A 25,000-nucleotide genomic window follows, 5' to 3' on the forward strand; every position below is an offset into this window, starting at 1 on the left:
AGCATTTACATGTAGCTGAAGTTATGCACTGTATCTGAATGCATTTCTTACTTCACTCCACTCCACTATGGAGCTATTAGCTGAAACCCTAGCACTACACCCTCCATAATAATGAATGGGGGTGTAGTTCAGTAGAAAATAGTTCCTACATGAAACTGCTCACAACAAGGTCTGTGGATTATCTTGAGTAACTGGGTCATGGATTTGTGGAAAGAGACATTGCTTTTGAGTTTTTCTAATGTATTTTTGGTGCTTTGAGCGCCACAAGCAGAGTGTCATTCAGTTCCATTGTATTGAAGTGATGGCAGATATCTCACGGGGGGAATGTGTTTTACTTTTTAACTTTTATTTTTATTTTGGGTGTACTGCAACTGTATCCTTTTCCTCGGCACATCTGCAAATGCAGCATGAAATGTGATCTCTTCCTCAACGGAGAGGTTGATGTGCATGCAGTGAAAAAGGAAAAAAAAGAAAAAAAACAGCCCCACTGTAAGGTTGTGTCTATTAGAGAGGTCGTAGGTCACTTGTGTGGACAGGCCAGTGACAGTTGGTTTGTTGGGTTGAAGGAAGAGAGCGGCTGGAGCAGAGAGGAAGCCAGCTCAGCTGGGGCTGCATGCTAGCCAAGCAAGGGTGTAGTGGTCCGTTTGTGTGTGTGTGTGCATGTGCATACAGTGTGTATGTGTGCGTGGGTGTATGTGTGTGCTTGTGTTGGCAGGCCTCCCACTCAGCACACATCCATCTATCCATCCATCCCCCTTTCCTTTTATCTTCCTCCTTCCTGTCTCTCTCAGCGTGTCTGTCAGACTGCAGGAGATGTCTGTGTCTGCAAGTGAGGATTTCGTAGCTTAAGCCCCAGACCTCAGCCCCCCCCCCCCCCCCCTCCCCGTGCTCAGGACCCAGGGGGGAGCAGTAGGTCTGTCTCAGCTCTCTGCCCCCCCCCCCCCCCCCCCCCCCCCCCCCACAGATCGCAAGATACAACGAGCCGGCGTAACGCAGAGAGGAGTCACGGTGCATATTTTTTTCCTCTGGATTTTCATCTTCTTTATTTGCTCCTTCCTGCTCACTGTTCAGTTCTTTATTCACAAAGCCTTCCGAGACTTAAGACCAAATTCCAGAGAAGATTCTTCAAGATGATTGGCAGTTCGAGCCCAGCTCTCTGCATTGCATTCAGCTTTGCTGGTCGTTCATACTAATACATTTGGCAGTATTAGGGGGTGGGAAGCTGATGGGTGGGGATCGGACGTTGTGGACAGCGACTCCTACAGGTCGGTTGGTGCGCCTGCGCAGTAGAATCAGGAAGCGACGGGGGCGGCGTGCCCTCCAAACGCAGACCCCCGACGCTGAAAGATTGCGCTGTGCAGGTGAAAAGATGCGACGGCTGCTACCTCGAGTACCAGAGGGGACACGTGATGTAAGGCTTCGTCCACATTGCAGCCGGCCTGTGGGAGGCATGGCCTAACAGCGTTCGAGACAGGGGAGGGTAGAATTGGACGATACAAAATTGGGATGGGAGAAAAATTGAAAATGGGAAAAAAAGTAGATAAAATGATTGGCAGTTTGTTTCACTCACAGCCTACGACATTTTCTTTAGCTGGGGCAGTGCAACTACCCCCCCCCCCCCCCCCCTGTCCATGGGAGGAATAAATATAAATAAAAATTAATTAAAAATACATTTAAGATAGTAACACACATGCACACGAACACACACACACACACACACACACACACACACACACACACACACACACACACACACACACACACACACACACACACACACACACACACAAACACACACACACACACACACTGATTCCAGTGCCACTGCGCCACTGCACCACTGCAGTTTTGAACTCCATTTCCATAGATGAGATGGGGTTCAGTCAGCTTATTCATATTCAACAGTGTGGGCGCCTCCTTGGTGTGTGGTGTTCAGTACTGCCTCAGGGAGGGACGTGGCTTCTGTGTTGTGTGAACATCTCTCCCTGCAGCAGAGAGGCACTGCTGAGGTGCTATGGGAGTAACGCCCCTTGGCATGTCATTGTAGCATATTCATACAAGATATATGCTATTTTTACATGGTATGTATATACAGTAGTTATTCACAAAGCATTTGGTTGTTGCAGGTAGTAAGCAGTCAACTTTTCATAATCTATGTGCAGCACCTGCTTGGCGTTCCCACTCGGAGCATGTGCCCGTCCGGAGTGGGGTGGATTGGAGGTGCTGCTTGCAGTGTTCTAGAGCAGGGGTTCCCAAAGTGGGGGTCGCGAGCCGCCGCGGGGGGGTCGCCAGATGATTATTTTTTTATTTATTTTTTTAAGATTAAAATTAAAAAAAAATTGCAGTCAGGCCACTGAACTTAGAAGCAGGCCAGGCCAGTGTTTCTAGTTGCAGCGGCGCAATAGTTAGATAACCTAGGTGGGGAACAACCAGGATCACTGCAACTCACACAAGTTGGAGAACTATCTCTCTCTCTCTCTCTTGCTCACACACACACACACAGGGAGCCGCATGTGATTGGTGGACGCGGGACCCTTACAAAAAACAAAAAATCCATCAAAATCAGTGTTGTTGCTAATCATTGACACATGCTAGCCTGTAATAATCCCCCCCAGAAAAATCTACTTTGCATTTGATAAATATATGCCATCACACACACTGGCATTTAAAGGGTTAGAATTATAAAATGAATATGTGGTGTTATGATCAGGGCTGAAGTTGAATAAAAGATTGTATTTTTTCAATCTGACATTACAAAAAAACTAAATCCATCAAAATCAGTGTTGCTGCTAATCATATGCTAGCCTGTTTTTGAACAATAATTTGTGATGCCATCACAAACACTGGCATTTAAAGGGTACAAATAAAAAAATTCCTGCACCAGAATGCAGGAAATTAAGTCTTTGTAACAAAAGATTTCCTGGTGGGGGACCCCCAGACCCCCGCTTAAAAAGTGGCCTGACTGGGGCTATATTTCGCACTATATTTCCTGGCCTGAATGATTTCCCCAGTCCGGCCCTGGTTAAAAGCCTCTAATGCTTATTAGTGTGTGTGCGCTTGTGTAACGACCCCAGGCCCAGCTCTTTGTGGGCCTGTTATGATAAGAAAGACATTGGACATTCCCTACCTCCTGTCAGTGGTCTCATGGCGCACTCTAGTGGGCACCATCAGACGGTGCAGGCGTCCATTTTGTCTGTTCTGACAAATGTGCTTAATGTAATTAATTGTTTGAGTAATGTAATTTCATTGTGTGTGTTGTTGACCTTCCCTTACCTTGTGTGATGTGGTTCCCCTGTTTTGGTTTTGTGTTTGTGAGATTGCTTTGTTGTCGTTGTGTTATTGGTTTTGTGTTTAGTTGGTGTTAATTGTTTCTGTGTTTAGACTGGCCTGCCAGGTGTTTTCAATTGTAATTAGTCTGTGTATATTAGTGTGTCCTGTTCCCACTTCCTGTGTGGCGTCATCCCTCCGTGTTACCTCCAGTTACCTCCGTGTTCCCTTGCCCGTCGTGTCTCCTGTCGTCTCCCTTGCCTTGCTGTTTTGTATTGAGAGTTTTATTGGGTTCTCTCTCCTCTCCACACTACCCCCACTCATAACACGTTTGAACGTTTGCATGTTTCAACCATACATTTCCATTTATAAAAAGAAATTAAAAATAGAAAATATATTTTTTTTACCTCCTATAATAGTGGGGGTCGCGGCTCTCTGACACGTTATTTCGGGGGTCGCGGTCTGAAAACTTTGGGAACCCCTGTTCTAGAGAACCGTTCATCCAATCAACTTCACACAGTCGACACTCCACTCCCTTGGGTCCTCAGCAATAGGCTACACATGCCAATTCGATGAACGGTTCTCGAGATATGCGAAGGACAGACAAAGTTCTCACAATATTCTTGAAGCACAGCTATATTGTCTAATGTTACTTTAGCTAACCCTAACAAGTTAGAATTTCGCCTAATTCAGTGAATTTACCTAATATCCTCCTGCACACATGAGTCTTAACTCTTAACTAACTTTTTTCAACATCCTTCTGGAACCGCCTTGAAATACAATCTAAGCCGTCCAAAGATTAACATAGACAGACAGAGCGTGCGAGAGGGGGAAGCATTGAAAAGAGAGCTGCCTTTACAAAATTAGACTGGGGCAATCATGCAGCTCTAATCTTTCATGGCTTTAGGTAGAATTGAACTTTCAGTTCATAAGAATACTAGCTGATGCATTATCTGACTATATCAGGACAGACGAATTGCAGCAGTAGACAACTTGTGAGAAAAAGAGGGTGATTTAGAGAGAACATTTTAACACAACCACCTCTACTTTTGCGGACCTCCCAAACTTTCAAACTTTAGACTGTTTTCTTTATACGTTTTTCTTTTTCTTTCTTTCTACCACAAGACGCGGCCACTGATGGGTCCATGGGACTTGGATAAGTCCTGTGGACCCAACTCTGGCCACTGACCACATGAGCGAACGGGTACATACGCACACAATACACGGCCACTGATGGATCCGTGGGACTTGGTAAAGCACTATGGACCCAACTATGACCACTGATAAAAACGTAACTACACTAGCATTATAAGACCTAAACATTGCTACCTACCATACAAGTGCATTGGTTTAGTGCACTTCCGGTTGCCACTGAGCGGAAATGTTTGTGCGGACCTGTTCTCCCAAACTGGTAAGCAAATGACTGTTTTTACGTTATTTTCATTTTACGTTACTATTATTATTATTATTATTATTATTTTTTTTTTAACATTGATCTTAACTGATCACTATGACTTTATTGCTTTTATCGTTATATATGCCTATAATTGTGTACAGCACTTTGAGCTACATGACATGTATGAAAGGTGCTTTATAAATACTTACTTACTTACTTACTTACTTCTCCGCTCCCTCTCTCCCTGATATTGAATTAAATACTTTGGTGATCTGGTGATCTGGCAAACAACAAACACATTCTCGCCAGGACCTGCACCTGAATCTTCCGCCCAATGGCAGTGGTGGAAAGTAACTTAAGTATTTTTACTCAAGTACTGTAGGCTACTTAAGTACAATTTCGAGCTACTCCACTACATTTCAAAGGAAATATTGTACTTTTTACTCAACTACATTTATCTGAACCCATCAGTTACTAGTTACTTTGAAGAGATTTTGCATAGAAAATATGGCACAAATGTATGAAGATTATATACTTTCACATTTGAAGCCTGTCAACTTCAAAATCAGAGGACAAAATTGGAGCAACATAACTGGACCACATACCACTTTAACATAGCCTTTAGAGGTCAATGGATCGAGGATTGAATGCCCCCAACCTCTGGAATTTACAAACGGCATGTAGAATGCATACTTTTACTTTAGATACTTAAGTACATTCAATAGCAAATACTTGAATTTGAATGGAGGAGTTTTTCTTTTACCAGAGTACTATTTTATCTGGGTATTTCTACTTTTACTTAAGTAAAGGAACTGTGTACTTCTTCCACCACTGCCCAATGGATGGATGTGTTACTATTACACCAAGTGTTTTCTGCTGCCTGGCTGTGCTATCAGCAGCAAAACTAGAAGTGACTTGATGGGAGATTTGGGTGCATAAGCTTACATCAATATGAGATACAACCTTCCTAACATCCTTTTGCCAAGTGTTTTAGTCTTTCAAATGTAATATTTTTTTCACATTTGTTATAGTTACATTCAAAACAAGCAGAGGCTTAATGTTTAACAAGGCTATCAAGCTTACGCTAACGTTAGTTGTAAGTTTGAGCCTTTAGGTTATGAATTGAAATATCAATGAAAGTCCCAATATTTAAAACGTTCTGAACCATTTGTAATCAGAATATAGATCCAAATATTCACAAACCTTTTAGTCACAAACTACAGCAATTGCACACAAAAAACGCATGTACCTGTATCACTATATCAGTCAATCAACTACATAGAGAAAGAAAACATTTCACAATTATTATTTAGTTTGTTTATGTTCGATTACAGATTAGGCCCAAAGGAGAATGTGTATGAGGTGCAACCAAGATAATGTAGACATTAAGAGCAGGTCCTTCAGTGGCAAGTGAGAGGAATCAGAATCATCTTTGCCAAGTATGTTTACACACATGGATTTGACGGGTTTAGTGGCTCTCAATGTACTCAAACAATGACTGACCATATAGAGCAGGGGTTTCCTAAAGTTTTCAGGCCGTGACCCCCGAAATAACGGTGTCAGAGAGCCGCGACCCCCACTATTATAGGAGAATTTTATTATTTTAATTTTTTATAAATAAAAAAAATTTAAAATTAAATTTTTTATATAAATTGAAATGTATGGTTGAAACATGCAAACGTTCAAATGCACACACACTAATAAGCATTGGAGGATTTTAACCAGGGCCGGACTGGGGAAATCATTCAGGCCAGGAAATATAGTGCGAAATATAGCCCCAGTCAGGTAACTTTTTAAGCGGGGGGTCCCCCACCAGGACATTTTTTGTTACAAAGACTTAATTTCCTGCATTCTGGTGCAGGATGTTTTTTTATTTGTACCCTTTAAATGCCAGTGTTTGTGATGGCATCACAAATTATTGTTAACCCTTTATTCGCCAAGGACGAGTTACCACGTCATTCTCCGCCATGCGTAATCTGCCAATGACGCCGTAAGGCGTCTTTGAGATCAATATTTCAAAAATCTGTGATGGCAATCATATTTTACCCACGGAGACTTGGGATCTCCTGTTGATCTCCTCTCAACTCTCCAACGGTTCAAGAGCGCCATCTGGTGGCCGATCGGCAGATCACCAAAACAGGAAGTGACGCGCCGGAAGTGGTGCTCATCCATATTTGGTCCGGGCACTCGCTATAACTCGATAAACAACATGATTTGGACGTATATACTATTATACAACCTGGAAATGGTTCACATATATCAACATCCCATAATCGAGAACTTTCTGGGCCACGTTGACCACCCAACGGTCAGAGGAAGATGCAGTACATTTCAGCGCGTTTGATTATTATTAAACGTATAATCTGCTCTGATATATATATCGCCCATACTAAATAAATGATTTAACGTCGGCCACGGACTTATAAACCCCCCCTCCGGTCACCAGCAGATGATGAGGCAGGACGTTTAGGACCTTGTACAATTGAAAGTTTTAATATGACGTCAATCGGTATCAAACTACATTTGATGATGTAATATATGTATTTATTAGGGATGTCCCGATCGCCTTTTTTTGCTTCCGATCCGATCCCGAGCATGTGATTTTAAATATCTATCGATCCGATCGTTTCCGATCCGATCTTTCACATTAGTAATCAATTTTGACGCATTTTTGTCAGAAACTGGCAGAGTGAGACAAGCCCATCTGTTGCCTATAATAGTCCGGGGGCGCGAGCGCGGAGGCGTTTGTTATTACATTCACCCTGAGAAATGTGCTTCTGCTTCATATGAGAAATATTAAAAGTTTCAATATATGTTTGCACATTAGTATACATTCAGTGTTCGACTTACGTAATGGTCCATTCTGGTCTGAAACGACGACGATAAACCTCAGTCACGTAACGTTATCCTCCAGGTGAAAATTTAGTCTGAAAACTTCGCCTCCAGCCTGCTGCTTCATGAGTTTTTCCTCCACGCGGAATCTCCTCCTTGCAAACATTGCAACTGGCTTGACTTTATATTTTAAAATGCTTAGTTCCAAACCTCTGACATTAAGTCTAGCTGCTCAAGTCAGTGGATATTAACCGTGTTTCGGGAGCGACGTGTTGTTGTTGTGGTCGCGTGTAGCGTGTAGCGTCTAAATTAAAGGGAATGTTTGTTGCAACGGTGAAAATTAAAGGGGAATGTGTTTGTTGTGGATAATTATTCTGCTCTGTGTGACAATAAATACATTAATGATGATATATTATATGTAATTTAAAACCAAAACTAAGGCCTCCGTATGAGTTTAAGACGTGGACATGGTCATGTTTGTTGAATAAAATTTTTCTTTTTTTGACTGCCGATTTTTATTATTATTTTTTCCCGATCCCCGATACTCTGAAAAGCACGTGATCGACGCCGATTCCGATCACGTGATCGGATCGGGACATCCCTAGTATTTATAGCTATAACTCGCGTTCTGCAGAATGCTGCAGAAAACGATAAAAACATATTTATACTTTAGACCGTATTTTAGTATGAATATGTGAATGAAAAAGTAGAACGTTGCTACATCCTAAACGATAGATATTGACGTTGAATGGGCCATAGTAATGTCAATTGAGCAATACAATTTAAAAAGTTATAGCCCTGCAAAGAAGGGGAACATCTCCATAGATTTATAGTGGTGGCAGAGAGGGGATTAAGATCAGAATAATCCCTGGCAGATAAAGGGTTAAAAAACAGGCTAGCATATGTATGATTAGCAACAACACTGATTTTGATGGATTTTATGTCAGATTGAAAATAATACAATCTTTTATTCAACTTCAGCCCTGATCATAACACCACATATTAATTTTATAATTCTAACCCTTTAAATGCCAGTGTGTGTGATGGCATATATTTGCAATATATCAAATGCAAAGTAGATTTTTCTGGGGGGGATTATTACAGGCTAGCATGTGTCAATGATTAGAAACAACACTGATTTTGATGGATTTTTTGTTTTTTGTAAGGGTCTCACGTCCACCAATCACATGCGGCTCCCTTTGTGTGTGTGTGTGTGTGAGCAAGAGAGAGAGAGATAGTTCTCCAACTTGTGTGAGTTGCAGTGATCTGATCTCCTGGTTGTTCCCCACCTAGGTTATCTATAACAGGGGTTCCCAAACTTTTCAGGCCAGGGCCCAGAAAATAAGGCGTCAGAGAGCCGCGGCCCAATGCACATCGTCAGGCTTTTTTTTCTTCTTTTTTTTGCCAGGCGACCGATTTTTTAAGCCAAATATCACTTCAATCCTATTAAGTTAGTTCAAGTTAGTTATTCATTTATATGTGCTATTTATGAGAGGGCTAACTTGTTGCAAAATAATAATGATAATAATAATAGCCTCATTAAAATACTATTGTTGCTTCGGTTGTTTTCAGCGTTTTATGTGCATAATCTGTTATTTAGTTTGAAATGTTCGTTGAAATAAGTAGATTTTTCGTTTTTGTTTATTTATTAAGTTAATATAAAACCATATAGTCACATTTTAGAATACAATAGAATAGAATTTTAGAATACAACTAGAAACACTGTCCTGGTCTGCTTCTAAGTTCAGTGGCCTGACAAAAAAAAAAAAAAAAAAAAAAAAAAATTTTTATTTTTTTTACATCATCTCGCGGCCCACCCGTGGCTGCTCGCGGCCCACCTTTGGGTCGCGACCCCGACTTTGGGAACCACTGATCTATAACTATTGCGCCGCTGCAACTAGAAACACTGGCCTGGCCTGCTTCTAAATTCAGTGGCCTGACTGCAATTTTTTTTTTATTTAAATCTTTAAAAAATAAAGAAATATCTGCATAAAAAAAATCGTTTGGAAATCTTTTTTATTTTTTTGGAAATCATCTGGCGACCCCCCCGCGGCGCCTCCCCCACTTTGGGAACCACTGATATAGAGTATGACCATATACAGGAATGACCATATACAGGTGAAACCATTCCTGTGAGCTGTACAGGATACAAATAGTTTAACATTGCGGCCGGGTAGCGCAGCGGACTAAGCGTCTGTCTACCACCGCAGAGACACTGGGTCTCATTCCCGAACGAATTTACGACAAAAAAAATCCTCTTAGGCAGATTTCTGCCCATTTAAGACATATTAGGGCTGGGAGCGCGAGTCCCCAAATTTTCCTGAGATCAGATTTGAGCGTGGCTGAGAGCAGATTTAAGAGTGCTGAGGAGCACTCTTATGATTGATTGACTAATTGAAAATGTTATTAACTTGACAGACTGTGTTCTCATAGTGATTCCTTCATGTTAACGCTACAGGCCTCCTTGGAATTAATTACTTAATCATAATTAAAATAAATATGACAATATTTGTACGATAAGAAATTACGCATTTGATGTCGGAAAAATAAATAATATGGATTAATCTGATCACAGGGCAGCTGCTTAACCATATCTGAACCAGCTATTTTGGACAAATGTATAATTACTTTAATTACTCAGATAAACACAATTACGCAATTATTGTGAAATGATTGAAAATAATAATTATTTAATGCCTTCTGTGCAATTTGTATTTCTTATTTGTACATTTGAAAGAATGCAGGTCAACATGCAATGTATCCCATTGATTGGTATACAATGGGACAGACCTTTGTTTAATTGATTGATTGATTGATTGATTGAAAACTTTATTAACAGATTGCAGAATGGGTACAGTACAGTACAGCTCAATTACATACAATTGTTAAGGTGATGCAGACCAGAGAAAGACTTTCGTCTTGTTTACATCAGGGTCCCACATTTTCAATTCATCATAACATATATGACATACATGACATACAGATAGACAGTACTGCTACATCTATACATTTATGACATACCAGATTTGCAAATACAGTACTGTTTGTGATACAAAAAGAGTCCAGAAAAGAGAGTATATACATTTGACATAGAAACTGTTGGAGGAGGTTGGGTAGGAGGAGTGGGTGGGTGGAGGACACTGTACAAGCAAAACTGTACATTGGAATATTGACAAAACCATACTTGGTCATTTACTGTACATTGGAGGGGGTTGATATAGCTATAAACCTGCATTCCTTCGAATATATCATTAATCAATTAAACGTATATTGAAATACACTATAGCCTATACACCAACACTGAAATGACATTGGATAAATAAATAAATAAGAACTAAAGCTAATCGCATGGAAATAGTCTTGTGTGCGCCAGTATTGCCTACGTGTCTAATGAACAGTATAGGCTTAATATATTCTAGTTACTTGTTTCATTAGGATTTAGTAGATACTATATGCTCTGCCTCTGCCCTACGTACAGTATAAGTACAGACTGTACTGTACCTATACTGTACGTAGCGCAGAGCATATAGTATCTACTAAATCCTAATGCAACAAGTCATTAATGGAATAATAAGCCTATACTGCGTTCATTCATTACGCCGTAGGCTACAGTATACTGTGTGTGTGTGTGTGTGTGTGTGTGTGTGTGTGTGTGTGTGTGTGTGTGTGTGTGCTTTTGAGTTTAAGACAGAATCACATTCGCCAAGCAGATATCAGATCATATCATTTGTGCAACCGTTTCAGCCACTTAAGACATATTACCAGCACGTTCGGGACTCAGAGTGAACTTGTCATTGATTCTGTCTCAGTGGTTCCAAGATAAGTCTTCCAAAAGAACTCTTTGAAAAATGTTGGAGAATGAGACCCACTGGTATCGAATCCGGCTGTCAGCGGTCCCTCTGGCTTGGGCGGTCGTCATACTGACACAATTGGCAGTGTCAGCGGGTCGGAAGCCGGTGGGTGGTATTCTGGTCGTTGTAAACAGCGACTCCTACAGGCCGGACAAGGCACCTGCACAGCGAGGCAAGGAACTGGGTAAGGTAGTGTGATCCTCCCACGCGTTACACTTCCCCAGTGAGAGTCCTCGCTGTCAGGTGAAAAGAGGCTGCTGGCTGTCTCCTATGTATCGGAGGACGCATCTGATAGACTTCAGGGCTCCCTAGACCGACCAGTGGGGGGCACATGCATGCAACGACCAGGAAGGGGAGGGGGGAATTGGTATAACGACTAAATTGGGATGGGAGAAAAACACAGAAAAATAGGAGAAAAGGTGGATAAAAGAAAACAAATAGTTGAACATTTATGGATTCAAAGGTGTTTTATTTCAAAGACATGAACAATGAAAATATAAAGTATTGCAGGTATTGAAGTAGTTTCAACATTCAGTCCACAATATCAAAATACATATTACTAAGTATTTCAGATATTTAAGTAGGTGCAACATTTAATCCACAACATCAAAAGACAGTAAACATACTGTATACAGTATTTCAGTCTCCCTGGGACATGTCAAGTCCTAAAACGTCTAGCAGCTCCCAAGAAATGACTGCACTCTTTTTATTTTTTTATTTTGTTTTACTGTATACTGTATGCAATCAGTGCAATTACATTCTTGGACTCATGCAAAACGTTTGTCTGGGGCCCTGGTTTATTCCAGTCACTTTATGCACATCAACATCAGCTGAAGCCAACTTGCTGACAAGGTATAGGCCATGGAGTAGCCAGCAAAGTGTGCAATACAGTTTAAAAAGAGAAAAAAAAAGAAAATCTCTCAATTTATTAGAATAACTCAAACAATGTATTGATCTTTAGAAAATGTGTAAAGGATCAATCTGTTTGTTTCAAAGTCATCATGGCTCAAACACCGCATTCCATTAAGTGTAGGGAGGACTGGCACACAGTATGAGATACAGTATGTGGTTTGACTCCTGGACGCCCTTTTAGCCAAGTGTTATAGTAATGTATTGTGCTGTCAGTCAGCGAGACGTTGCTTTTCATCCCTCTCTTTCACTCCTCCCTCCCCTTCCTCTCTCGGCAGCTGATGTGCCAGTGGGAAGTGTGAGGCTTTTGACGATGCCTGCAGCTGGACGAAGGACGCTGGCTACCAGGCGTGTCCTCAGTCTCTCCTTGGCCTTCTACAAATGAGTAAACAAATGAGACCATTGCTGAAACAATCGGTAGCCTAATTCTCATGATAAGACCACATTTCCCATAAACCCCTTTGCTTCCTGTTTTGCCATTAGCTTCTGCCCCACAGTGTGGGAAATGTTTTGATGAGAGAGAAAAGGTGACCGTGAAGTTAGTTTAGTTGATAAAAATTTCCCAATTTCGATAAAGCAGGATTCTTTTTTGGAAAGGCTTCCTTTTGTGCCTTCAGCAAAACTCCCATGGATATGGTCCGGACACACACAATATCAATAGAAAATAGAGGATATTGACAATAAATACAAATAGGTCAACTTTCAATGAGAATTTTAACATATATACGGTATATACAAAAATTGAAGTTGGATACTTGGTAAATGACAACGTTAGGTCCATAGATGGAAGGTGCAACATAGATGCAATGTGTTCAATTCTCAGGATGTGTGAGGTTATGGATTTACCCGCACAAAGGGCATGGATTCTTGAAACTCGATTTGATCACTTTTATTCTGAGTCGCCTATTATTAAGCAAAGCTGTAGACTACAGCTCCTTGTCAATACAACATGGGTGTATTGATTATTCATGGCATGTGACAGAGCTTCTGCTTTTCAAAGTATAGTTATTAGAGCCTATAGTTGATGCCTAGCAGGAGCACATCACCTGTTGGAAATAATCGTAGTGTTGACAAGGAGCTGTAATCTACAACCTGACTCAATTGCGGCAGAGAATAAAATGTGATCAAATAGATTTTCAAGAATATGTGCCCTTTGGTCAGGTAAATTCATGACCTCAATCCGGAGATTTGAACAGATTCTTATCTATGTTGCACAGCACCTTCAATGTATGGACCTAAAGGTTTCTATATTGAGTTATTCCCAACTGTATATGGCTAGGGACTGGCAATATACACAAGGGTCTACCCTCTGATATCATAAAATGACAACTATGGCTAATAAGCCAGTATTCTATGGCAAAACACATCATGAGAATACTATGAATAAGTCCGATATAGCAGTCAGTCCTGTATGTTACTGCTTGACTGGACCTCCAGTGAAGGGTCCATTCTTTTAGAGCCAACCAACACAATGATACAAATCTGCACTGCTCTCCTCACCTTCTTGTCTCTTAACTGGTAGGTTCATTAAACAATTATTATAAAGAAAATGTATATACGTATATATATTATTCTGATTTGAATTGTAGCCCTATTTAATGATGTTGTCGATCTATAAAGTCCTTTCTCAGCACAAACCATGCCAACTGAGTAAGTGTCCATCCAAGAGTAAGCGTCAACAGCAGCACAGTTGTCTCGATTAGGGGCTAGATGGGGCTGTCCCTAACAATATCAGATTATTTTACACTGAGCAAACAATTTAAATAGGATGTGTGTATAGGTCTAAGTGTTAAAACGTTCAAAAGAACGGACTTGGAATTGTGTCCACCACCATTGACCTTTCATTGTTTTGTCCACCATACTATAAAGTGAAATTCCCTCATCAACCAATCAAAAGTGTTTGCATTCCGTAGCAATGACGTCAACGCTTTCTTTAAGAAAAAATTGGCTAGGAGTTTTCTCCCTAAGAAGCTTTTCATGAAGCTGCTCAGACCAACTGGTTGCTTAAGAGCTATGTAGATGTCTTAGAGGAATTCCCTTCGGTATCTGACTGCTTGTTGATTCCCCCCCCCCCCCCTTTTTATAAATTTGTTTACATATTTTCATTGGCATTTCTGTGTTTTTCAAACATGCAAACCAGTCCAACAACAACACAAAATAAGACGTTAAAAGGAAAAGAAAAAAGACAGAGAAAAGAAAACGATGGTATTGGTATTGGATGGGAATCGCTACTTTCCATAACTATGATTCCATCGATCCTGCGTTGGCATTCAGGTATCTAATATGCGAGTGAGTGACATCTTTGGCCTTCAAATATGAATAAGGCACTCAGCGGAATAATGTTTTTGGGTTGAGGCTGGTCATCTCTGCTTGTTCCCCAGTATCTACCCATCCCAGTGCCAGCAGTGCCATTGTTGTGGAAATCCTCTTAGCTTAGACAGCAGCTCTCCGAACCGCCACAGCTACTCAGAGAATGACACAGTGATTTATTCGGTACACGACACCATCCCTCAAAGTCCTCACTTCGGCATATGCCTCTGTGTATGGGCGGCTGTGTAATGCAAAGTGACAACACGTTGCCACGCTTTTAATGTCTTTGGTTGTGGCGCGGGGATGAACGGGGCTGTGTGGGGGTGCATGGCTCGACCGTGCGAGCGTTTCACTCGCGTTTACAACTAAAAATAGACGTGTGATTGTGAGAAATCATTTGCGAGCACAGTGTGTGAATAAAGATTACAACCTATACCGTAATATTTTTTCCCCCACTGCATATGGGTCAGAGGCTACATTGAGCAAAGAAAATTAATCAACTCAACTGCCAGGACCTGTTGCTCAGACCTAACGTCATTTCACTGGTTACGTGGTTTCATCAGCTGAGCAGAGACTCTTGTTTACTTTAGCTGGAGCGCAGCAGGCACTCAAAGGTTTGGCTGAGCTTCACAAAGAAAGATGGAATAAAGCAAAACACAATACCGGCAGCAAGACTATTTCATGCAAGCAAGGAAGCACCTCCAATATGACAAATCATTTGCTTCAACCCTCTGTGCACCGTTTTTGATTGTGTTGCAGTCTCCCAGCCATATACTGTACAGTTAGTGGGAGCACTGTTAGCACTTTTCACTCAAGTTATCTCCTGTGCTGGCACAAGCACTGTAGCGTGGAGATAAGTCTGGCTAAGTGAGACACTCGAGTGTAACAATATACATTACTACTAATGTCTTTAGAGGTACCTGTAAACAAACGTCATGCCGAATCCTAGATGCAAGTTCACAGAGCACCCTACCACGTCCAGTTCATCCCCCCAGACACCCGATATTAAACAAAACTACTTTCACTTTAGCTATAAAGGGGAAGATGAGAACAGAAAGAGTGGATGAATGTCACTGAGCAGTGATTTAAGGTGAACGGCTTAAGTTCCTTGGCAACAGTTGACTCCTTCCCTTGTAGGTAATAGATACGCAAAATGCATTATCATCCACAGCAATATGAATTAATTGAATATGCCTCTTTTGAAATATTCCTGTCATAATGCATCAGAAACAGATGGCAAAAACAAAAGGCTACGTTACAGCAAGAGAAAAAGATACCTTCATGTCATGGTTCACAATTTACTGACTATAGCCTAAAATCTGACCACGGCCTAGCTACTATCTGCCAAAAAGAAAGGTAGAATAGTTTTGATTCTCGATATAAAATGTTCTCCCCCACCAAAAATATTGGAATCGGAATAGAGATTCGATAAGAACCGGATTCGATAAACAGAACTGGAATTGACTCAATCCAAACGATACCCAACCCTACTGAAAAAAGTGTCGGTACAAAGATTTTTCGCCGTGCTCCTAAATTTCTTTGTGTTCTTGGGGGAAAAAGTAACCCTGTGTGTTAGAGTTGGGTGATAATTCAATATTATTGTTATATACTGTATATATATAAGATTAGATGAAATGTGCGCAATGATCACACAATGTGTTTGTACTTGTGTTTTAATCTTTTTGTACTAGGTACTAGCCCATTATTTCTGGCAGGGGGACTGCCAATGTAAACTAGCCTTTTGGCTACAATTGGGTACATTTACATTCTATTTTATGAAATGTTCCTTAATGTACGTTGTCTCTCTCTAACAAATAAACTGAAACTGAAACTGAACTGAATATCATCATTATATAGAATGATACCAACAATATCTCAAAATTAAATCTTCAACATGTGAGGGGATGTTATTTGAAAATAACAGTTTTGGTTTGATATCATACAATTTACATGATCATGCAGTTCAATGTGATGAACAGCAATTTGATTATTCATCTTGTGATTTTACACAGATATTGTGATAAATATTGATAATCACTGTGCAGGGGGAACATTTTTTTTATTGTATTTAATGAGTTACAGTCATACTGTAGTTTATCCCATTGTTCATTTACTTTACTGTACATAATCCCCCATTTGCATTTTTATATTATCAGACAGATAATATCGGACAGATAATTGTTGGGGCTCTGTAATCCTCTTACTATCTGGGGAGATATAAAATATGTCCTCGCTTCAAGGCTCGCTTCGGGCATTTACCCAGAGACCCTCCCTGTCCTCCCCTCCACCTATACACCCAGAGACCCTCCCTGTCCTCCCCTCCACCTATACACCCAGAGACCCTCCCTGTCCTCCCCTCCACCTATACACCCAGAGCCCCCTCCCTGTCCTCCCCTCCACCTATACACCCAGAGACCCTCCCTGTCCTCCCCTCCACCTATACACCCAGAGACCCTCCCTGTCCTCCCCTCCACCTATACACCCAGAGCCCCCTCCCTGTCCTCCCCTCCACCTATACACCCAGAGCCCCCTCCCTGTCCTCCCCTCCACCTATACACCCAGAGACCCCTCCCTGTCCTCCCCTCCACCTATACACCCAGAGCCCCCTCCCTGTCCTCCCCTCCACCTATACACCCAGAGACCCTCCCTGTCCTCCCCTCCACCTATACACCCAGAGACCCTCCCTGTCCTCCCCTCCACCTATACACCCAGAGCCCCCTCCCTGTCCTCCCCTCCACCTATACACCCAGAGACCCCTCCCTGTCCTCCCCTCCACCTATACACCCAGAGACCCTCCCTGTCCTCCCCTCCACCTATACACCCAGAGACCCTCCCTGTCCTCCCCTCCACCTATACACCCAGAGCCCCCTCCCTGTCCTCCCCTCCACCTATACACCCAGAGACCCTCCCTGTCCTCCCCTCCACCTATACACCCAGAGCCCCTCCCTGTCCTCCCCTCCACCTATACACCCAGAGCCCCTCCCTGTCCTCCCCTCCACCTATACACCCAGAGCCCCCTCCCTGTCCTCCCCTCCACCTATACACCCAGAGCCCCCTCCCTGTCCTCCCCTCCACCTATACACCCAGAGCCCCCTCCCTGTCCTCCCCTCCAGCCGTACACCCAGAGCCCCGCCCCTTTTCTCCCCTTCAGCCGTACACCCAGAGCCCCGCCCCTTTCCCCCCCATCAGCCGTACACCCAGAGCCCCGCCCCTTTCCCCCCCATCAGCCGTACACCCAGAGCCCCGCCCCTTTCCCCCCCATCAGCCGTACACCCAGAGCCCCGCCCCTTTCCCCCCCATCAGCCGTACACCCAGAGCCCCGCCCCTTTCCCCCCCATCAGCCGTACACCCAGAGCCCCGCCCCTTTCCCCCCCATCAGCCGTACACCCAGAGCCCCGCCCCTTTCCCCCCCATCAGCCGTACACCCAGAGCCCCGCCCCTTTCCCCCCCATCAGCCGTACACCCAGAGCCCCCATCGCAGCTCTATTTTTAGCCTCCAGCAGGGAAGTGGTAGGAGGGTTGAAGCTGTGTTTGCTGGTAATACATCACTAGGCATTAGGGCCTCAGTGGGATCAGCCTCCACAGGGAAGGGGAAGCATAACCTTGGGAGTGACTTTGTGGCGCGAGCTGTCAGTGCTCCTCCAGACCAGCCTGCTGTGAATGTTAACATGCTCCCAGGCTGGGCTCTGCCTCTGCCCATATTGTAGGATGTGTGTGTGTGTGTGTGTGTGTGTGTGTGTGTGTGTGTGTGTGTGTGTGTGTGTGTGTGTGTGTGTGTGTGTGTGTGTGTGTGTGTGTGTGTGTGTGTGTGTGTGTGTGCATGTGTTTGTGTGTGTGTGTGTGTGTGTGTGCATGTGTTTGTGTGTGTGTGCGCATGCCAGTGGGAAAAACGATATTAACCCTTTCACTACCACTCTACCAACAGGTTAACCCTTTCACTGTGACACTACAGAAGGATAACCCTTTCACTGCCACACGACAAAGGGTTAAGAAGACCCCCTTGTTTATCTTGGCTTCAGGGAGCAATATTGAAAGATGTGTGTGTACTGTATGTTATTGTGGGTTGGAATGAGTGATCACTCCTATCGTGCAGATTACTTTCATTCTTGAATAATAAAAAAAAAAACATCAAACCCTATTCAAAAGTGATTGAACCTGCGTTGAATTTTCTTCTCAAGCTTACAGTACTTCAAAGCTATGGGACTTCCAAAGTGCCACCTAAAAATGGATACTTCAGTCGAGCCTTGTGATGTGTAAAACCCCATGGACCACCGATACGCTAACAAAGCATTAGACTTAGAGCATTTCCACTGGCACAGTGTGGTGCTTTTCATTGACTCTAATGTGAGAGCATCTACATCTATGCCTTTCTTCTGTAAGTCTTGTCATGTCGAGTCTTGAGATGGCTGTTTAGTTTAAATCCCACTGTTTATGGAGCCCTGTGCACTCGCCTGTTGCCCCGGCAGGTTTGTGTTGGAGTCTGAAAACACACATGGCGGTGGCTGATCCCAGTGGCACCATCACGTTCTCACCACAAGCCACAGAACCCCCCTCCCTTCCCCCGCTCCCCCCCCCCCCCCCCCCCCCTCCCTCTCATCGCTCCTGGGGCCCTCCTCCATGGCCGTGGCCCCCGTCCTATAGTAGCCCATCAGCCTCGGAGCTGACACGGCAGAGCCATGTTGGCCCAGGTGGATGCTAGGTGAAGCCATGTTGGCCCAGGTGGATGCTAGGTGAATGCCTAGCTGGCTGGCTGTGTGTTCCTCAGCACGGCTCGCTCTCTGTGGTCAGCCCTGTTTGATTGATTGATTGATTGATTGAAAACTTTATTAACAGATTGCAGAATGGGTACAGTACAGTACAGCTCAATACACACAATTGTTAAGGGGATGCAGACCAGAGAAAGACTTTCGTCTTGTTTACATCAGGGTCCCCCATTTTCAATTCATCAGGACATATATGACATACATGACATACAGATAGTCAGTACTGCTACATCTATACATTTATGACATACCAGATTTGCAGGAAAAGGGAGTATATACATTTGACGTAGAAACTGTACATTGGAGGAGGTTGGGTGGGGGGGGTTGGGTACACTGGGATATTGACAACCATACTTGGTAATCTACATTGGAGGTGGTTGGGGGGGGGGGGGGGGGGGGGGGCACACTGTATAAACAAGCAAAACTGTACATTGAGGGGGGGGGACACTGTACAAACAAACAAAATTGTACATTGGACTATTGACAAAACCATACTAGGTAAATGACTGTACATTGGAGGGGGTTGGGTTAGGATATTTACAGGGGCCAGTGTTGAATTGCAGTCTCCCGTAGGTGTCCCTTGAGAGAGGTTTTGAAAGTGGGTAGTGATCCACATTCCTTTACAGTTTTGGGTAGGGCGTTCCACATTGATGTGGCATAATTGCGAAACGTGTTTAGTCCCTTATTTGAGCCGAATCTGGGTTTAACATGATTTGTGGAGCTCCCTCTGGTGTTGTGATCGTGGTATTCACTGACCTTTGGGAAGTATTTTGACATGTACATGGGTACCTTGGTCGTGTAGTGTATCTTGTAGACCAGGCCCATTGCAAGTTGCTGTACTCTGTCGTCTACTCTAAGCCATCCTAGGTTGTCAAAGTGGACAGGGGTGAGGTGGGTTCTAGGGGTAAGGTCAAGCAGTAGTCTGACCAGTGGCCATCTTCTCCGGCTCTATCCACCAGCCTGCGGCCATTTCCTCTTCAGGGACCCGGCATGCTTTGATAGGAGTAGTGTAATTATTATCTTTGATAGGAGTAGTGTAATTATTATCTTTGATAGGAGTAGTGTTATTATTATCTTTGATAGGAGTAGTGTAATTATTATCTTTGATAGGAGTAGTGTAATTATTATCTTTGATAGGAGTAGTGTAATTATTATCTTTGATAGGAGTAGTGTAATTATTATCTTTGATAGGAGTAGTGTAATTATTATCTTTGATAGGAGTAGTGTAATTATTATCTTTGATAGGAGTAGTGTTATTATTATCTTTGATAGGAGTAGTGTTATTATTATCTTTGATAGGAGTAGTGTAATTATTATCTTTGATAGGAGTAGTGTAATTATTATCTTTGATAGGAGTAGTGTTATTATTATCTTTGATAGGAGTAGTGTTATTATTATCTTTGATAGGAGTAGTGTAATTATTATCTTTGATAGGAGTAGTGTAATTATTATCTTTGATAGGAGTAGTGTTATTATTATCTTTGATAGGAGTAGTGTTATTATTATCTTTGATAGGAGTAGTGTAATTATTATCTTTGATAGGAGTAGTGTAATTATTATCTTTGATAGGAGTAGTGTAATTATCATCTTTGATAGGAGTAGTGTAATTATTATCTTTGATAGGAGTAGCGTAATTAATTATTATTATTATGGAAAGCTGGGCGACGACACAGAGAAGGAAAGGCCCAGAAATGACGGGTGGCTCTCAGAGGAAAAGGAGTGGGAGATAGATAAGCTGTGATATCTCATTATACTCCACTGTGCATTTGCCGGATCATATGCCCACGTGGGTGTGTGTGTGTACATTTGTTAGACTGTGTGTGTGTGTGTGTGTGTGTGTGTGTGTGTGTGTGTGTGTTATGTGTGTGTGTGTGTGTGTGTGTGTGTGTGTGTGTGTGTGTGTGTGTGTGTGTGTGTGTGTGTGTGTGTGTGTGTGTGTGTGTGTGTGTGTGTTGTGCTGTGGGGTAGAGCTATTAATTTCCAGAGGATGGTGTTCTATCAGAGATAATACGTTCAATATACATGGTTTTCTATATTTATTGTTTCTCTACACTCATCTCATCTTTGAAAAGTTGCTTGCTAAGCTTTCGATTGGCTCTGCTTGCTCTCTCTCCCCCCCCCCCCTCTCTCTCTCTCTCTCTCTCTCTCTCTCTCTCTCTCTCTCTCTCTCTCTCTCTCCCTCTCTCCCACCTCCTCTCCCTCTCTTTCTTGTTCTCTTATAACAGTTCACTCTGTGGAAAGGTTGTTGGTTTTGGTTAAATTCCTCTAAAAAAACAGCTTAGAAAATCGAATGAAGCCATTGGATGTGATTTTAACTCTGTGATTGCGCTACAGTTTAATGACCATATTTCTGAGGGAGATGGTCTTGTTCCTTGTGTGTGCAAGGAACAGATGGCTCAGCAGCAAGAGCATAATTTAACAACCAAATGACTTGCTTTGTACATAGGGGCTGACGAGGCACTTGAATTTTTCTCTGCAGTTTTCTTCTCAACGGGCTGTTAACTCCCCCCCCCCCCCCCCCCCCTATTATTTTGTCCCCTCTACAGGCATTATCCACCAGATGAAAGGAGACTATGAGACTGCACTGAAGCTCCACAAAACTCACCTGGCCATAGTTCAGGAGCTGAATGACTATGCTGCACAGGGCCGGGCCTATGGGAACATGGGCAATGCCTACAACGCACTGGGCGCCTTTGACCAGGCAGTGCGCTACCACCGACAGGAGCTGCAGATTTCCTTGGAGGTTAACGACAGGGCCTCCCAGGCCTCCACCCATGGCAACCTAGCTGTGGCCTACCAGGCCTTGGGTGCCCATGATCGTGCTCTGCAGCACTACCAGAACCACCTCAACATTGCCCGCGAACTCCGAGATGTCCAGAGTGAGGCGCGGGCTCTAGGCAATCTAGGTAACTTCCACTGCTCCAGAGGGGAGTTCCCCCAGGCTGTGCCCTACTATGAGCAGTACCTTCGGCTTTCCCCTGACCTCCAGGACATGGAGAGTGAGGGGAAGGTCTGTCACAACCTGGGCTATGCTCACTACTGCCTGGGCAGCTACCAGGATGCAGTCAAATATTATGAGCAGGACCTAGCTCTGGCTAAAGACCTTCATGACAAACTGAGCCAGGCCAAGGCCTACTGTAACCTGGGTCTGGCCTTCAAGGCTCTGGGGGACTTCACTAAGGCAGAGGAGTGTCAGAAATACCTTCTGTCTCTTGCCCAATCCCTGAACAATGCCCAGGCACGCTTCCGAGCACTAGGCAACCTGGGGGACATATTTGTCTGTAAGAAGGACGTGGCTGGAGCCCTTCAGTTCTATGAGCAGCAGCTGGCCTTGGCTCACCAGGTATGACTACCTTCTCGATTCTTCATCTACAGGATGTTTCAACATTTAATACTGTATACCATAGTACATTATTGATTGACAAAGCGGTTCAGTTAATGGCATGTACGGACATGTAATTGACTCGTGTTACTCCCAAGGTGATATTATTTATTCCATTCTGGTTTTAGGTGAAGGAGCGCAGGATGGAGGCCTGTGCCTATGCTGCTCTAGGGGCCACCTACAGACTGGTGCAGAAATATGACAAGGCTTTGGGCTACCACACCCAGGAGCTGGAGGTCTACCAGGAGTTGGGTGATGTGCCAGGGGAGTGCAAGGCCCACGGCCACCTGGCAGCAGTCTACATGGCCCTGGGGAAGTACGCCATGGCCTTCAAGAGCTACGAGGAACAGCTGGAGCTGGGCCGCAGGCTGAAGGACCCGGGCGTGGAGGCTCAGGTCTACGGCAACATGGGCATCACCAAGATGAATGTGGGTGTGATGGAGGAGGCTATCGGCTACCTGGAGCAGCAACTGGCCACCTTGCAGCAGTTGAGCGGCAATGAGGCGGTACTGGACCGGGGCAGAGCCTACGGGAACCTGGGGGACTGCTACGAGGCTCTGGGGGACTTTGAGGAGGCCATCAAGTACTACGATCAGTATCTGTGTGTGGCCCAGAGCCTCAACCGCATGCAGGACCAGGAGAAAGCCTACAGGGGCCTGGGCAATGGACACAGGTCAGAATGTTTTAAATAATAGGCATCATATTTCGAAACACACCCAAAACTACAGTACAATTTCCAGCACGAAGCTTTTTCAGCCTTTGAATAACCCGCCACTATCAATTTCCTTCAGTTGTTGGAGTGACAGACGATAGCTTTGGCTGGGTATTAATAATCACAGTAATCCTTCTTTGCATAATCTTTTTTTTTTTTTTGGAGCTGCTGTTCTTCATTCTGCTTGTGCCTGCTATTGAGGACCTTGCAGTTGGCAGAGCCCTGGCTGGCTGTGATCCTGCCTCTCGCTGCCTCAGCAGCAGCAGCAGCAGCAGCCTAGTGGCCCTGGCCTGATCGGGATGCAAAGAGGCTTTGGCACACAGACGTCTGAAGCCGGGGGGGAAGCACAGTTCATTCGAAAACGATCTTTTACACTTTGTCTTATTTTCTACCCCCCCCCCCCCCCCCCTCTCTCTCTCCCCCCCCCCCCCGCATGCGTTTTGAGGGCTGATAACATCCTGAGAGAATATGTGGCAAAACAAAGCGCCGCCACGGCAGCGCTGGAATCCTCATTTCGGAGATGATTTTTCTCCTTATTGTGCATCATCACTAACATGCCACCGAGCAATCAGACACACGCCCGTATTAGCCACGCGTGAGTTCAGAGGAGAAGAATAGACATGATCAGACCCAAACCTCTCTTCTCTTCCCCTCCTCCCTCTCTCCCTCTCCTACAGCTTTTAGTCAAACCGTCTCACATTATCATAAAGCATTCATTAATCTCAAGGCTTTTATTCTTTTAATTGTCTGCCTGAGACCACATCCAGCATTTGGTGCCGTGCCCCCCGCCTGCCCTGTGAGACTGTGAGTCTATTGTAGTCTGTTGGAAGGCTGTGCAGGCGAACAAAACACCGAGGTAGGATGAACGCCTCTCTCAGCCACCGCTCGTCTAGAGGGATGGAGAGTGTGCTCTTTTGACAGCTGCCCCATCTAGGGCAAGTGGATGGTAAATACTAGTATTATCATCCAGCTCCAGCCCAAATGTTATCATAACCTAGCTTAGCCTGTTCTTATTATTGCGGCGAGAGATGCCCCTTCCCCTCCTTTCCCCAAACGCACACATGTACACACACATGCGTACACACACACACACGCACACACACACACACGCACACACACACAGTCCACATCGGCAGCCATCGCCAGTTCTGTTTGTCAGCCATCTAAATCTGTGTTTCATTCACTCTGAAAATATGCAGGGCTTTGCAAATGCCAGCACTCCTGCTATTGTGACACAATGTGACACTGTGAGACAGTGTGATGTGTTCCTCACTCTCCTCTAAACGTGCCCTGCCGCCATAGACGCAGATTAGATAACAGCTGTTATACAGCATCGTATTCTCTGGATGAGAGATAAGCAAAGAGGTGAACACGGCAGTTGTGAGTGGAGTGTGCCTGGAGGAGGACATGTCTCAGTGGTATTATATACTGTATTTATAACGCTATACAGTTTGAATAGCAGACGCCAATAGGCCCTTTTCACAGTGGCGATGTTGATGTGTCACAGCAGCAGGGTAGACACCGGTGTAACTACCAGCTAATAACGTTACGTATGGTGCCGTTCCATCTAGGCGTGCC

At 43.9% G+C, this 25,000-nt stretch overlaps 1 protein-coding gene across 1 annotated transcript in view; it reads left to right on the forward strand.

The window, feature by feature from the left end:
- LOC311247976 (uncharacterized protein) overlaps positions 1 to 25,000 on the forward strand; it is a gene marked incomplete at both ends in the record, with an annotated part of 54,639 nt that overhangs the window by 27,952 nt on the left and 1,687 nt on the right. The window contains 2 exons of the mRNA XM_084338947.1: positions 21,875 to 22,671; positions 22,839 to 23,383. Coding sequence (XP_084195073.1) covers positions 21,875 to 22,671; positions 22,839 to 23,383 — 1,342 coding nt within the window. The remainder of the gene's footprint in view (positions 1 to 21,874; positions 22,672 to 22,838; positions 23,384 to 25,000) is intronic.

The sequence above is a fragment of the Notolepis coatsorum genome (assembly GCF_963971535.1).
Source record: "Notolepis coatsorum genome assembly, contig: SCAFFOLD_1181, whole genome shotgun sequence".
NCBI classification, from domain to species: Eukaryota; Metazoa; Chordata; class Actinopteri; order Aulopiformes; family Paralepididae; genus Notolepis; species Notolepis coatsorum.